Source organism: Alosa sapidissima, chromosome 10 (genome assembly GCF_018492685.1).
Source record: "Alosa sapidissima isolate fAloSap1 chromosome 10, fAloSap1.pri, whole genome shotgun sequence".
In the NCBI taxonomy this organism is placed as follows: Eukaryota; Metazoa; Chordata; class Actinopteri; order Clupeiformes; family Clupeidae; genus Alosa; species Alosa sapidissima.
This window is the reverse complement of record NC_055966.1, coordinates 20,250,771-20,265,391: the sequence shown is the minus strand read 5'-3', so window position 1 is coordinate 20,265,391 and position 14,621 is coordinate 20,250,771. Positions and strand designations below refer to the sequence as shown.

Here is a 14,621-nt window from a genome sequence, read left to right as displayed (position 1 = left end):
TGTTATTTAAACAGTTCAAAAACTATAAACTGGCTCTGACTAAAGTTTAATGAGTCTGTAATTGCTTCACAATATGAAGGAACTTGCTTTGAAATCAAAAGTTGGACACTCATTTGCGTAGAGGCCCTATGTTTTTGTAAGGATACCCTCATGTAATCATTTTGCCACTATCTTTCATAAACAAAATTACAGATTTGTCTAGAGGGGCAACTGAAAGTTGTCTTCACGGAAACCACAGAAATTTCTCAGTTTCCCACAAAAACGCAATGAAACCTTTTAAACTATTTTACCGTTTCAGACAAGTCTTTACTCCTCAACAGGGCCAAACTTGTACAGCTGTCAAATTCTGCTAATGGCCCTGCCCACTGTCAACACCATGCCAACCAAACTATGCCTCTATTCTACGCTCTCCATTTTTAAAAAATAATAAATAGACAAATAAGTACTTACTTACTTATTTGTCAGCTCGTACTTACTTACTTATTTGTCTATTTATTATTTTTCACAGTGCATACATTGTATGCTAATGCACTTTTTAACCGTTAATGGATGGATTGGCTGTAACCCTAACCCTAACCGAATGGCCCCTCGGGGACTAATAAAGTTATCTGAACTGAACTGAACTCTACTCCTCCCCAGCTTTACCATCTCTTCCTGTCTATTAACCAACTTGCAACATTTCTTCAGATATGAGGTTAATAAATAAGGTCATTACATATTTTTTTTTTTATTTGCACAAAACACTGTCATGCCGTTTATACATGATGCGGCTAATACAGAGGATATGAAAGTACCTGTCTGCTGGGACTTGCTGCACTCGGCCTTCATGCTCTCATTGATGTACACCTCCCCGTTCCTGAGCAGCCACACCACCCCGGAGAGCAGCTGCACAAACGGGTTCTCTCGCTCCAGTACGTCCTCCTCAGACAGGTACCTACGGCCAGGGAGCACAGAGAACCATCAGTATAAGTATATATACTGTTTTGATCCCGTGAGGGAAATTTGGTCTCTGCATTTATCCCAATCCGTGAATTAGTGAAACACACTCAGCACACAGTGAACACACAGTGAGGTGAAGCACACCCTAATCCCGGCGCAGTGAGCTGCCTGCTACAACAGCGGTGCTCGGGGAGCAGTGAGGGGTTAGGTGCCTTGCTCACTTCAGCCGTGGCCTATGGTCGGGTTTCGAACCGGTTACAAGTAACCAGTAGGCCATGGCTGCCCCCAGAGAACCATCAGGAGGTCATGGATCATAAACACACTGATGTGCTTGTGGAGGTACAGTAACTCAGTGTGCACTAATTCCCAGAGAGCTGGCGGTCATGTGATTACACTTGGGATCAATTACATGTTAGGCCCTAGACCTACATGTTAGGGCCCAGAGCTACATGTTAGGCCACAGAGCAAGGGAAAAACAACCAGTAATAGAATGCCACATTTTCTCTGGAAAATAAATTTATTCAGTAAGAAATGGCTGAAAAAGTCATATTAAAAAGCATTAATACAAAATGTATGTTTAGACATTATGTTTAGACCAAACAACAGTGATGTCCAAAACACATTTTACAACACATGCTTGACCAGAGACATTTGGCAACTACAAAAAAGAACATTTCTGTTTTTTTAAGCAATCCCACTCACAGGAAAGACAGGCAAAACATCTTGCATAACCACAGAGATTGCTTTAAAAGGGATAGATAACAATTGGCTGTAGATCTCTCAATGGACCTAGCCCACTGCAACATTAACCCACTGACAGAAGGTCAGCTTAGGTGTCAATTGCCCAACGCCGGCTCCACTCTCTGTTCCAGGTAGCTGACTTTTTTATTTTATTGAGTTTGTTATCGATTCTGGTACTTCCTGAATGTTTTTTTTTGTTTTGTTTTCACCTTCCCGTGCAGAAAACATTCCAAGCTGGCCCATAACTTTTACTGGTTGACAGCTTGTCTAACTTAAATGGACACCAAGTGCCGTTTGTGTTGCCTGTTTTTCCAGGGAACAACAGACACATTACGCAATAGTGTTTAGGTGCTGCTGCTGTTGTGGAGTAAAAGATTGTGTTTCATATCCACTGTTTAGATCAAACAGACCTTAAATACTTAAATTCCCCTCCTCACATGACATCCTGAGCAACATTCACACTATACAACTGTGACTGTTCAATTCAATCATCTGACATGCTATTTGGGGTGGCTTTGGAGCAACTATGGATTTACACCACGCAGAGGAGTTCATAAACGTCAGCATAAACAAGCACGCTTTGTCCCAGAACCACAAAGAAAAAACTGCTTCAAAATAGCTTTCTCTCTCCGAAGGATGCCGCCTTTTTTCGCAGAACATGAAAATATCATGAGGTTCATGTGAGGTCAGAGATCTTCCGAGGTTCTTAGTTCCCACAGTTTCTACACAGTTCCTGAATACAGATTCTACTCTAATTCCCATGTAGCAACGGACTGGACCTCCACAACAATGACTGAATGTGGGGACAGGAATAAACCATGTCACACCCAAAGAAAGGCAGCTTAAGTCTATTTCTAATTTCAGTCAGCAATTTATATTTATATTTCATTCTAGAAACTGTAAAAAAAGGTATAACCAACATCAGAGAACCTAATGACCGTCAGCTCTGCCTTTTTCTGGATGTATGCTTAAAGATGCAGTCAGTGATTGCGTAGGAAGTCGTGTTTGTTTATGTTTACGTTTGTATTCAAAATTATTAACAGACACTTTTGTCCAAAACAATGTACATTATATTTTAACCAATGACCAAACGAAACACACCACAGAGGTAGCTCACTCCTACCTTCAGTATTCCCAGAGAAACTAGGCATAGGGTGTCATTTTTGTTAGGAGGACAGGCTGCCCCTACTTTGTTTCCACTTTTAAGAGCCTGGGCTGCCTACAGAGACCAGTTTTTTTTACAGTGTACTCACGAAATGGGCTTGAAATCAGGTATGATCGCTGACTGCACCTTTAAGTGTCCTTGAACAACACCAGTAATAGCCAACTACTCCCTACAGCAGCACGAAGCCAAATTGACCATTGTTTGTGGTAAGTATGAGGCATGAAAAGGAAATTGAGCCGGTTTGCCATTTTTTATACTTATCCAGTAACTTAAACTTCTAACTTCACCGAGTTCACTGAAGTGAATGTGTGTCTCACCCAAAGACCAGTGTGCCATCCTTCCTGATCCCAAACTGAGCGTTCTGCACTCCTCGACTGTCCTGCACCATTTCTCCATCGCTCACCACGTTTCCCAGACAAGAGAAATTTTTCGTGTCAAAGAAACCTCCGTTCTGCGCGTACAGGCACTTCTTCGGTCTGGCTGTCTCTGACACCTGTGTCCTCCGGCGCTGCTGGCAGCCCCCCTGGCCCCCGGGCTCCAACACGGACACGGTCCTCAGGGGGTCGCTGACCACAGTGATGTGACCGCTCACCCACCTGGAGGATATGGCTGACACAAACACCCTGGACTCAGCCACAGGGGATACACTGCGGTTGTGGGCAGGCCAGGTCTCGTGGGTGACGTTACCATGGACAACAGGCTGGCAGTCTCTCACGTGCCGGTGGGAATGGGGAGAGCCATGCTGGGACCCAGCGGGGTAGGGTAATAGAAGGTCATCGCCTAGAGAATATCTGTAGAGATTATGGGAAATTAATAAACTCATGGCTAACATCTCACAGTAGGTAATAATAGAGACAGACAATAGGTAATGACTTGGAACACTTTCTGGAGAAATTAGCTGTAAAGTTGACATTGTACTGAAAGCTGATATACATTGCTGTGCATAAGTTAAGACCCCCATGCTAAAGCTGACTAAAAAGAGGAATACAAATCATCTTTTGGAAATTGATCTTAATGCCTTAATTAAAGAAATGAGGAAAAATCCAACATTTAAGGACACCAATTTTCTTTATGAATGAATCATGTATCGTAAATAAATAAATGTTATTCCTTAAAATACAGGGGGCATAAGTAAAGAACTCCCTATGTTAAATTCCCCTAGAAGCAGGCAGATTTTTATTTTTAAAGTCCAGTTATTTCATGGATCCAGGACACTATGCATTCTGATAAAGTTCCCTTGACTTTTGGAATTAAAATAATTAACATAGCCCCACATAATCACATACCTAGAGATTGGCATGGGCTACTTTCCATAAGATCATCTCTCAATGCAAATCAAACCAGCTATTAGGCTAACTGAAATAAAACCATGCCAATCTCTAGGTATGGTGAAGGGTGGGGGTATTTTAATTCCAAAGGCCAAGAGAACTTTATAAGGATGCATACCTGTATTTTAAGGAATAACATTTATTTATTTACGATACATGATTTTCACAAAGAAAATTGGTGTCCTTACAAGGTTGGATTTATCTTTTTTTTTTTTTTTAATTAAGGCATTAAAATCAATTTCCAAAAGATGTTTTTTTTATTCCTCTTTTTAGTCAACATTTTATTGCAGAGAACAAATACAACACATGAAAAACAACCCACCAGGTGAAGTATCTCACATGGGGTCAACGATTGTGTAACTGTTATGCAAGGCCTGACGCGTTTAACCCTGGTGTCATATGACCATATTGTACACATCCTTCAACGTGGGCACCCAGTGTCAAGGTTCCCCAACCCCTATGCTTTGCCTATTTCTTGAGCAGACTAGACATGCACTCCCCCACCCCCGTTCCTTATGTATGTTGGTCAACACTACCCTCTTGTGGTCTAGTAGGTTCTACACAACACTACCCTCTTGTGGTCTAGTAGCCTAGTTGGTTCAGTCCTGTCGAATACTGTTTCACAATCAATGACAACTGTCACTTACAACGCATTCATAAAATTGAGCTTCTGTCTACCTGCACCAAAAGGCATTGATTAGACTACAAATCACTGCAATCTTCTCAAAACAAAGGCAGTGAAAGACTGTTGGTTGGCTGACTCACGGAACTAAAACTAATAGGCAAGTGTTCGTTTCGTTTGCGCCTGATGACGAGACCACATGCAACAGGACAACGTTACCAAACATTTCATTTTGAAAAATTTAAACGATTCAGCTAATGTAATCTTTAATTGGACATCTTAACTAACGTTCACACTTCTCATATCGTTCCCAAACTAACTCTCGAAGCTCATGTAAGTCTGTCTAAATGAGATTCATTTGAGATTAACGTTAATACTGCCCTTGGTTGTACAGCAAGAAAAGTTTCCTTTAGTTAACAGTTCATTGATCTTACCGTGTATTCACACCTTCCGTTGACCCTACAGCGCATAATAGGAGAGAAAACCATACATAACAGTACATACAGTTTAATAATATTGCCATAAGATAGAGTCCACGAATTAAACTTCGTCCTAGCGAGATATCACACAACCTAAACGTTCATCATGTTAGAAGCATTCGTGTTTGCTTATCCGGGTCTATCACATGATGCCCCAGACTAGCCAAAAAAATATTCTAAGATGATGAGTAGGGAAGTAACGTTGGCTTCAACGTCAGCTACGTTAACTACTACGCGACTTCACCCCATGCAAAATTAATTTCGCACGAAAATGTAATTTAGATAGAACATGCAACATGCATTCAATTTTTAGAATGGTCCTAAACTAACACAATGTTGCCATAATGTTACCAGAAATATACTAGGCGGAACACTTTTGTGGTGTCGGAGTGATAAGTGTGTAACACAAGGGAAAAGGTGAAAGTTGAAGGGTATGCGGCTTGTCAACATGGCATCCATGAGCGTTAAACATGGGCTGCTCTCCACCAAATCCTCCCTTCATAATAAGATATTACCATATTTTATTTGCATACAAAGACCGACAGAAGTGAAGTGTTTGAGAGCATCAACAAACTCAAGTAATCAACACAACGAAAAATACTGCATTGATCTTGTAAGGTAACTAGAATAGCTATGGCCCGGAGCTTGCTTCAGGTTCATGACGCATGCATGTATGATGTGAAATGTGTTTACATTAGCTTACTAACGTAAACTTAAGAAATAGCCAACGCTTGACAGCTGAAGGTTGTTTACCGATAGCTCTTCTTACTCTTACCGTTGTGGGTAGGCTACTCACTATAGGTGTTCGGGTCTGTGTGGGACCCGTTTTCAATGTTAAAAACTTATCTTTTATAGAAAAATTATGCTATTTATTTCTTCTAACTCAAACTCATTGGCCTTGGCTCATTTTCTGTGAAGAACCCCGCCCCCCCCCCCCCCCCCAACACACACACACACACACACACACACACACACACACACACACATATGAGGTGTTTGGGTCTACTGGACACGAGTGTAATAATTGTAGGTGCTGTCATAACATCCATAACGGCAATACAATGTGATGGTATGGTATGATGTCCATGATTACATGCATTTTGAGCATTTGCTATTTTTGGCTGAAGAATGTACATGAGAAAAAATGCATGTTATCATTCACATCATACAAATGCCAAGGCATTTCACTGGCGTTATGGATGTGACAAAAAGTCCATTTTCCGTGGAATTGCCCTATGGCTGTATTGATTTTAAAGCCTATTAATGTGGTTGGTCCACCAGACCCGGGAACATTGGCTGTGTAACAAAGATATGAACACCTTACAAGAGTTAAGTGTAAACACATGTGTAACCTCTCTTATGTAACATTTTAACTATGATTCATTCCATGGTCCTGAGGTTCAGTGGTCCGTTTATTCAGCTGTCCTATTATTTGTTAGGTCGCGGGACTATGACGGATTTCTGTCTGCACTACTCTTACCTGAAGCCGCGCGCCGATCCGCCTTGGCCCTGAGGGCTTTTAATGTAGAACTGGCACAGGCAGGTATTCCAACTTAAGCAAATTAAAAAGCAACAGAAACAAGTCGTAAAATAACTTGTTATGTCGCTCAAAGTGTTCCCGCTGTTTGCAGTTGCATGCTGGTCATGTTTGCCTGTATTTGGGAGAGGATGCTGCTGTGTTGGAGGTGTTAACCTCGGTGGGTTGTTTCCTGTTTTAGGTGAAGGATTCAGTTTCTCAGAAAACTATTGGTTTAATGCGTATGCAATTCTGGAGAACAGCAGTGGAAGAAATATACAGGGATGACCCCCCACTCCAACCGATTAGCACTGAACTATGGAAGGTTGGCGCAACCTCTTTTGTTATCTCTTTGGCTTTCTGCATCTTGAAATGCCTTTATTGTTTTGTTTGACATAATATGGCACAAAACATTCATTCTGCTTATATTTACAGGCTGCCCGTACACATACGCTGACCAAAAGGTGGTTGTTGAGAATCATATCTGAAAGAGTACGAAAAACTCACTAGTCCATGACATGTTTTCAGCTATTTCACCCTACATCACTTTATTCTTTACCAAACATGTTTTCTCAGCACTGGACATACTATTATGTGCTTGTTTGGTGTTCACAGGAGAAAGACCTAGAAGACAGGGCTTACAGGAACCTTCAAGAGCTGGAGGCTTACTCTGAGAACACCCAGTCCTCACTGCTTTACCTTCTACTGGAGACCATAGGTGAGCTGGCAGTCCACACACTGATTATTTAATTACTTGTGAGCCTTTTCAGACCTTATGTGTCACAGTTCAGTTGTCTCCGAACACCCTCAAGGGTAGACCTTTACATCAAATATGTAGTTGTTATTGTCCAAAACAAAAGTGCTCTTTGACTTTTAAAGTGATGACAAAAACACAGTCCCAGTTTCTCTGAACATTTGTCCACATTATAGTAAATTTCAAACTATTGAAAGTAAAGTTAAACGAAATGCACAAGGGGGGGAATTCTCCCATGTGCGTAAGGGTGCATAAGTAAAAAAAAAGCGCCTAACTACGTGCATTTCACTCAGAACGCGATTTAAGCGAAGGGGATTTCTCCCCTTCGCTTAAATCTGTAATTTACGCGGGATATAGGGAGTTACGTGTCTTGGGAGGAGCAACCCCAAAATCTGGGCGTTTCTTATGTATACAACTCTTGCGCGCATTCTGCAAGCACCTTTCCAGCTATGCGCTCCGGAGGGCTGTATTAAGGTCGAGCGCCACTACAAGGTGAAACAGCATATTGCTCAATGTCGGCAGTAGGCCTAGTTCTAAATACATATAGGTTACACAGAACGTTACAAATGAATATTAAGTATCAAATTTGGTGCTTAATATGCTGATACAGCTTCATGTTTTCCCCTATTACAGCGTTACACAGTGGCATATTTCCCGACATTACCTTATCCATGAGGCTACATTGTTAAATAGTGAAAACCCTGTTATAATCACCCACTTTGGATATTGGAGCTTACCGACTGTGCATCTTCAGTTTTACCTTGACGTGAAGTCATAATCCCAGAGCCTACTTCGTTCAAATCTGTCCATTTCTTTCCAATTTGACCGAAGTCATCCATACATTTGCACAGACGTCTGGACTATTGTCGAGCAGCGTTTATATTTACCGGTCTCTTGATTTGTTTGTAATAGAGGCTGGTATTGTTATCCCAGTCTCTCTACTGTATTCGAAACTGCAGGTGTCAGTCGACAGCTTCATTAGCATAGATACATTGATATTATGTGAAGCAGCTGCCATTGAATCTCAACAGTGAGTTTTTAAATTATGGATCTACTGTACACTCCTCAAGCACGTCTTGACTCTTTATAAACAAACCTCAAAGCAAAAGTGAAATTTCGTGAAGTCTATTTTTTGCTAGGCTATGTGATGAAATGTTGTGATAATGACATGAAATGAAATGTGCTTCCTTAATTGTAAAGATCACGCTTTGTCCATGTTCATTCATGAATCATGCATGAAGTGAACTAATGTTATCTAATGGAGAGGCACAGAGTAAACTATGACCTCACTAGGGACATGTACAGTGTTTGCTTGGATTTTATTAGCTTGGCAGTATTACTCTCTGTGTTCTCTGTTTAAAACAATTGTTGTCCATTATTAAACCTTTTGGCAAGAATTTCATGTAACTCGCTGGTTGGCCTTTCATCCTGATGGCTGAGGGAAACGTAAACGCATAAAGAGGAGCTAAACTAGTATCAGTGAAATGAAAATGAGTGGAGATACAAGGCGGGGTGCGGCCAGGCTGGATTTTCTTAAATCGAATCTGAGATGATGATGATGATGATGATGATGAAAGGCAGTGGCAATTCAGAGAGTGGAGGGGAAATATCTGATGGTTACTTTGTTGTTGTTTTTTTGGAGGAGTTGATAGTCAAAGTGTTTCTCCTCCAAAAAAGAGAACAAATGAAAGGGAAACCGTTTCTTCCTTCAAGTTCAAAAAAACAATTATGTCTGTCCAAATCAACTTCTCAGGCCATCATCTATCTGAAGGTTTTGGATTTGTTCAAACAGTCATGTGTGTTTTAATTATTTTTATTTTATTTGTGGCATGTTTTTCAACAATCCCAGTACATTTCGGCTGTCGTGTGTTAACGCTGTATGATGCACTCTTTACCACTCTATTCAGGGATAAAAGATGTACATGCGGACCATGCAGCCAGCCACATTGGCAAGGCACATGGCATCGTCACGTGCCTGAGAGCGACACCATACAACAGCCGCCGGAGAAGGGTCTACCTCCCTATGGACATCTGCATGCTAGTGGGTGAAACATTCATATTCAACAACAAACAGTAGCATATGTAGTGAGTAGTGACTATGTGAAAATTGCTATTAGGTCATATGAGCCATGTTTATTAATTAAAAGCTTTTATTGCAGAGATGGTGACTTGCCTTAAAAATGTGTGATTGATTCAATGGGAATAAACTGCAAAGCCATGGGTTACATCAGCTCATGGGTTACATCAGTGCCTTTTCTATCGGAGAAGTGAGCTGCTGGCCCTGGTGTTAATGGTGTCAGTGGGGCTAGGCTATTACAGTTTTGCAATGGGAAGGGAGCGGAGGAACCACAGCAGCAGGAGGAGGCAGGCTGCCTGACCTGCTGATCTTCATGCACTCATCCTCCCAGCATACAGCTGTGTCACACGCATGCATGCGCACACACACACACACACACACTGATTGCACCATAGGTTTAAATAGAGGCAGAGTAGAGTAGGAGAGAACTATATGGTGACGGTAGTACAAATAGAGATAGTGTGTGGGTAGGAGGCCATGCGCTAGCCTGGCCCCGCCCACCTAGATCTTCTTTCAGGGAGATCTAGTCTCGAACACCATAGTTCATAACCGTTTCCCTCAGACAAGGACAATGTCAATCAGCGACGAGAGGGTAAGACGAAACCGAAACTTATTGTGATAAACGCAAGCACGAACACCTGCAAACATAAAAAAAAATGCAGTTGTTTATTTACAGTAAAGGTAGACCCACATACATTGTTTCTTGACTGTTGATGCTGTTTATTGTCAGTCTGTGAAGTTTAGGCAAAGTAGGGAGTAATGTTAGGAATCTGTGATCAATGTGATTGTAAAGCTGGACCAATGATTTCAAAGTTAGAGCCCGTTGTGATGCAAGTGTTGCAAACGCTTCCCAATCTAGTCACCAGACTCTATTCACATCGTGTATGGATTTTTACAGGCTACCAGTGTGCAGGAATTAAGCCAAAACCACTGCTTTTAGTTCACACCATCTGTCAACCTAAATGCATAAACCTGTCATTGCCTGAGCCAGAGTCCTGTGCATTTGTCTGGAGGGTCATGATCTCTGATGGGTTAAAAATTAGAGAGAGATGTTCTATTACCCACAGAGTAAGCAATCATCACCGCTGGTTGGCCATGCCATGTGAAAGATAATTGGTTAGGTGTCAGGCAGCTATTTAACAGCAGGGGGCACTGTTGTAACATTGTGTCTATGCGTGTTGGACTATTAATTGCCCGCTCATTTCCTGTCATTTTTATGTAGAGGTCAGTTCTGAGTGTTCCCCCACAGTCTTTCTGGGACTCTGCTAAATGTGTAATAATGACAAGGCTCTGACAAGTACAGCAACAACTTCAAAAGGTGCATCAGAGCAATGACGTGACTAATTCCAGTTTCTTTGTATTAGTCGTAATTGCTCTGCATGTTATATAATTTTAGACATTTTTTTTGTATAACACCATTTTTTGTCAAATGGTTTTATAACAGCAAAAACACTACGTTTTGGGTTTTTGTCCTCCTGGAATATGTTGTTTGTTGTTGTTGTTGTTGTTGTTGTATGTTGTACAGGTTTCTTCTAAAACAGACAGTTAACAGTATTCTGTTTTCTGTTGTTTGAGATACCCATGAATAGTGAGAAATCCCTTGGGCAGTGTCTGGTATGTCAATATTATTTACCCAGACACTCTCGTCAATATGTTTCTTGATTTGTAAACACACCCCAGGCTGTCCCTGGGCCAACAAGTCTAATTTTACATCAATAGCAGGCGACCCTGTGAGACACCACTCTTAAAAGAATAAAATAAGTGCTCCTCCAGATCAATCAAGACAAGCTTCTCTGCAATTATTCTCTGGGGCTATTTTGGAAAATGAAAGCCATTGTTCACCTCACACATTTTTGAGAATCTGTAGCTATTTGGAAGGTTAAGGGGATTGAGTTTTTAACCACAAGCAATATGTGTAAATGTAGGGTGGCGTAGCTATCAGAGCTTTTGTGTGGCTTTCAACAGAAACCAGCAGATTGTGCTGAAAGTCAATTAATAGAGATTAAAAAGGATTTTTTTTTTAATGAAGCACCATCACAGTCTTGCAAAATGCTTTTGTAGTCTTCCTAATGATACAGAGCAGTACTGGTTGATCCCTGCAGACGATCAACTTTGAAGAAAGCATGAACATGTAACTGTTTAATGGATATTTCAGTTGATTTAAAGATGGCTCAAACAAGTTGGTGGCACAAACATGCAAAGACAAAGAATCGAGTGAGAAAATGTTTTTGTGTGAATGTGTGTGGAGGAGCGTGTATTGAACACAAACGGTGCCTTGGCCTCATTTCTGGTTGTGGAGAGGAGATTGAGTCTGGAATAGTGACAGATGATGTTTACTGTCGATGTGCTGGAGATGCTGGTTTATGCTCATCTTTTGTGCTCAGCACGGAGTATCTCAAGAAGACTTCATCCGCGGGAGCCGGGAGCAGAATGTCAGGGATGTGGTTTATGACATCGCCAGTCAAGCTCATGTGCATCTACAGCATGTAAGTACACACACACACAAACAGACAGACAGACACACACACACAGACACATGCACACACACACACACACACATACATACATAATCATTTCCTACCCAGATATTCAACAGAGTGCAAATGTTCACAGTGTCAGAACAGACTTTGATACCAGTTAACATTTTGCATTTTGCATTGCCACTCACTAGTAATTACATTCATGGCATTGTATTATTCATATTGTTCCTGTAAAGTAAGTATTACAGCATGCGTGTCTCAAAGACAATCATTTAGTTAATCACAGAGAATTAGTTGTTGCCAGACAAGTGCCAGTAGCTCAATGTTATACAGACACAGACGGGGACATTAATGAGCCCCCATTGCTGGAATGCTATCAAGTAAGGCTGGCACCAAATGAGGGCAGTGCGGGTTGAGTCCAATCTGTTGCTTATGGTTCGAATCAAGCCATTGTTTTATCTCAGAATTGGACTCTATGGACACCCATTCTCTGTTGGATCACATGAGTAGTTGAAGGATGGACCAGAGGGTCAATGTCTGTTACGTTATTGGAAAGACTGGCTGGAAACAGCTTCCATCTCAACCCCTGGTAAATAGAAGCCTGCCAAGGTTTACTGCTGTTTGAGAAACCTCTGTGTGTGACTTTTGTTGCTGTTGCTCCCTAATCATAGTTGTGTTCTTGATATCCACCCACGCTGCACTAGCAAACCTCCTCTTCCTGTGTCACTGAGCGAGCTCCCTCATTCATGTCTTAACCATTAAACCTGTGTATTGATTTTTTTGACTCCCAGGCCAGATCATTCAGCAAGAGTGTTCCAGCTGCTGCCTCGGCCGCCTTCCTGCAAACTGTGAGTGTTTACTCCACACTGATCACCTCTCTCTCTCTCACGCCACTTGAGCAGTTCTTTTTTCCCTTCCTCTTCTTCTTCATAGGATTCCATTCAGATGTTTTTTTTGCCTCACATCAATCTGAACCTTAACACACATGTCTTACAGGGTTAAAAGATAGGGTTACACTTTACTTGAAGGTATCTACATAAGAGTTTATGTCGTGAACGTGTCAAACATTATAAACAAGTCATAAACGTTGTTTGTCATTAAGTGTCATTCGGTTTTCGTCATGACAGGTTATGGTTAGGGTTCATGTGTCATGACAGCGTCATGTGTTTATAACAGTGTCATGTCACTCTTATGTAGATACCTTCAAGTAAAGTGTTACCAAAGATAGTTATGTTAAAACTGCTTGTCTTGTGTGCACACAGCCTTCCTAACCACTCACGTCGCCATTGAGCGTTAGGCTTACAGGGGGGCTACACCAGGTGCGTAACTGTAGCGTTCCGTTCGCTACACGTAAAAACAATTTAGAAGACTGGTCTAATCTTTTCGAACGTACACGCTGCTATCACGTCTGGTGTAGCTACTTCCATTGATTGTAGTGGAAGCTAAGTGCTGCAGCATCCGCGTCACGAACGGAAGGATTCAGTTATGTGCCCAATGTAGCCCCCGTTTTAGGGAAGGAAAAAGTATGCCCACCAAACAGGTGGATGTCAGGTGCCAGAAAAACTGTAGGTTAAAGAAGGAGAAAGGTCTGCGCAGTGTGGCTTCAAGAGGATTTGTTATTTTCTCTTTTGTAAGGGTAACGTTTTGATCACAGGGACCTTCCTCAGGGGAAGTCTATAGTGCCACAGTGTGCAGAGCTTCCTTCTTTATTTGAATCAGCCTGTTTTGTGGGGTCCTTGGACCTGGAGGGTACATGGAGTACAGAAAATGCCTTTATTTTTACTTTTCCTGGCAGAGTTTGACAAGGGCCATAATCACTCCAAGCAGTAAATGGATTTTGCATCTTTACAGTCCCATTTTACCTTGCTATATCACAGCTGATTTTTTTTTTTTATCCTTTGCGACGTCCACAGACATTTAGTCCTGCACATCTATAAATATCCAAACACAACCTGCTCTTGTGCTGATGCACTGAGGACTCACATTTTTTTTTGCTTGGCTTACATTTAACAGCACTTTTCTTTGTCCACCTCACCTGAACGTCTACAAGAAGTTTCAGGTATAAGGGCAAAAACTCTCACTATTTGCGGTGCGCATTAGGACACTGTCCAGAAAGATAAATAATATGTGAAACACCACTCTCTGTAACAGGTTATTTAGTTGTCAGAGTGATTCCCTTCAAAGAAGAATGAGTATGCTGCAGATATAGAGTTGAATGTATCTGAAATGCCATGTTGAAGATGAAAGCATGCTTCTTTTGTCTCGTAAAACCGCAGGTTGTTCTGGAGGACTACCTGCAGCGAGTGAGGAAGGTCGACTTTGACGTGTTCCACCCCAGTCTACAGAAGCGCAACCCCCTGCTTCCCTTACAGCTGTATTTCAGGTCGTGGAAAGAGACGTACTGATGTTAAACACAGGCTATTTTTTTATAGCAGATATTAAAGAATTCACTCAGTTCAGATGAAGTCATATCATGGCACTGATTCAGTGAGCATATACTGAAATAAATCATATTGACCA

At 41.5% G+C, this 14,621-nt stretch overlaps 2 protein-coding genes across 9 annotated transcripts in view; one reads left to right on the top strand and one right to left on the bottom strand.

Moving 5' to 3' along the window:
• The window catches only part of nagpa (N-acetylglucosamine-1-phosphodiester alpha-N-acetylglucosaminidase), a 19,631-nt gene extending 14,010 nt beyond the window's left edge, over nucleotides 1–5,621 (bottom strand). The window contains exons 1-3 of the mRNA XM_042105760.1: nucleotides 5,230–5,621; nucleotides 3,163–3,636; nucleotides 795–934 (exon numbers count right to left, since the gene is read on the bottom strand). Coding sequence (XP_041961694.1) covers nucleotides 795–934; nucleotides 3,163–3,636; nucleotides 5,230–5,318 — 703 coding nt within the window. The 5' untranslated portion in view covers nucleotides 5,319–5,621. The remainder of the gene's footprint in view (nucleotides 1–794; nucleotides 935–3,162; nucleotides 3,637–5,229) is intronic.
• ndufaf6 (NADH:ubiquinone oxidoreductase complex assembly factor 6) lies at nucleotides 5,022–14,621 on the top strand. 8 transcript variants are annotated; one of them, XM_042105807.1, is made up of 9 exons: nucleotides 5,022–5,128; nucleotides 6,714–6,813; nucleotides 6,993–7,115; nucleotides 7,226–7,282; nucleotides 7,406–7,508; nucleotides 9,452–9,585; nucleotides 12,006–12,107; nucleotides 12,893–12,949; nucleotides 14,378–14,621. In XM_042105807.1, coding segments are annotated over exons 1-9 (807 nt in total). In that variant the 5' UTR covers nucleotides 5,022–5,126; the 3' UTR covers nucleotides 14,507–14,621. The 8 variants fall into 8 exon arrangements, with proteins under 8 accessions (XP_041961741.1, XP_041961740.1, XP_041961745.1 ...); XM_042105806.1 differs by lacking the exon at nucleotides 5,022–5,128 and adding an exon at nucleotides 5,678–5,892; XM_042105811.1 differs by lacking the exon at nucleotides 5,022–5,128 and adding an exon at nucleotides 5,682–5,887 and having other exon boundaries at nucleotides 6,714–6,817.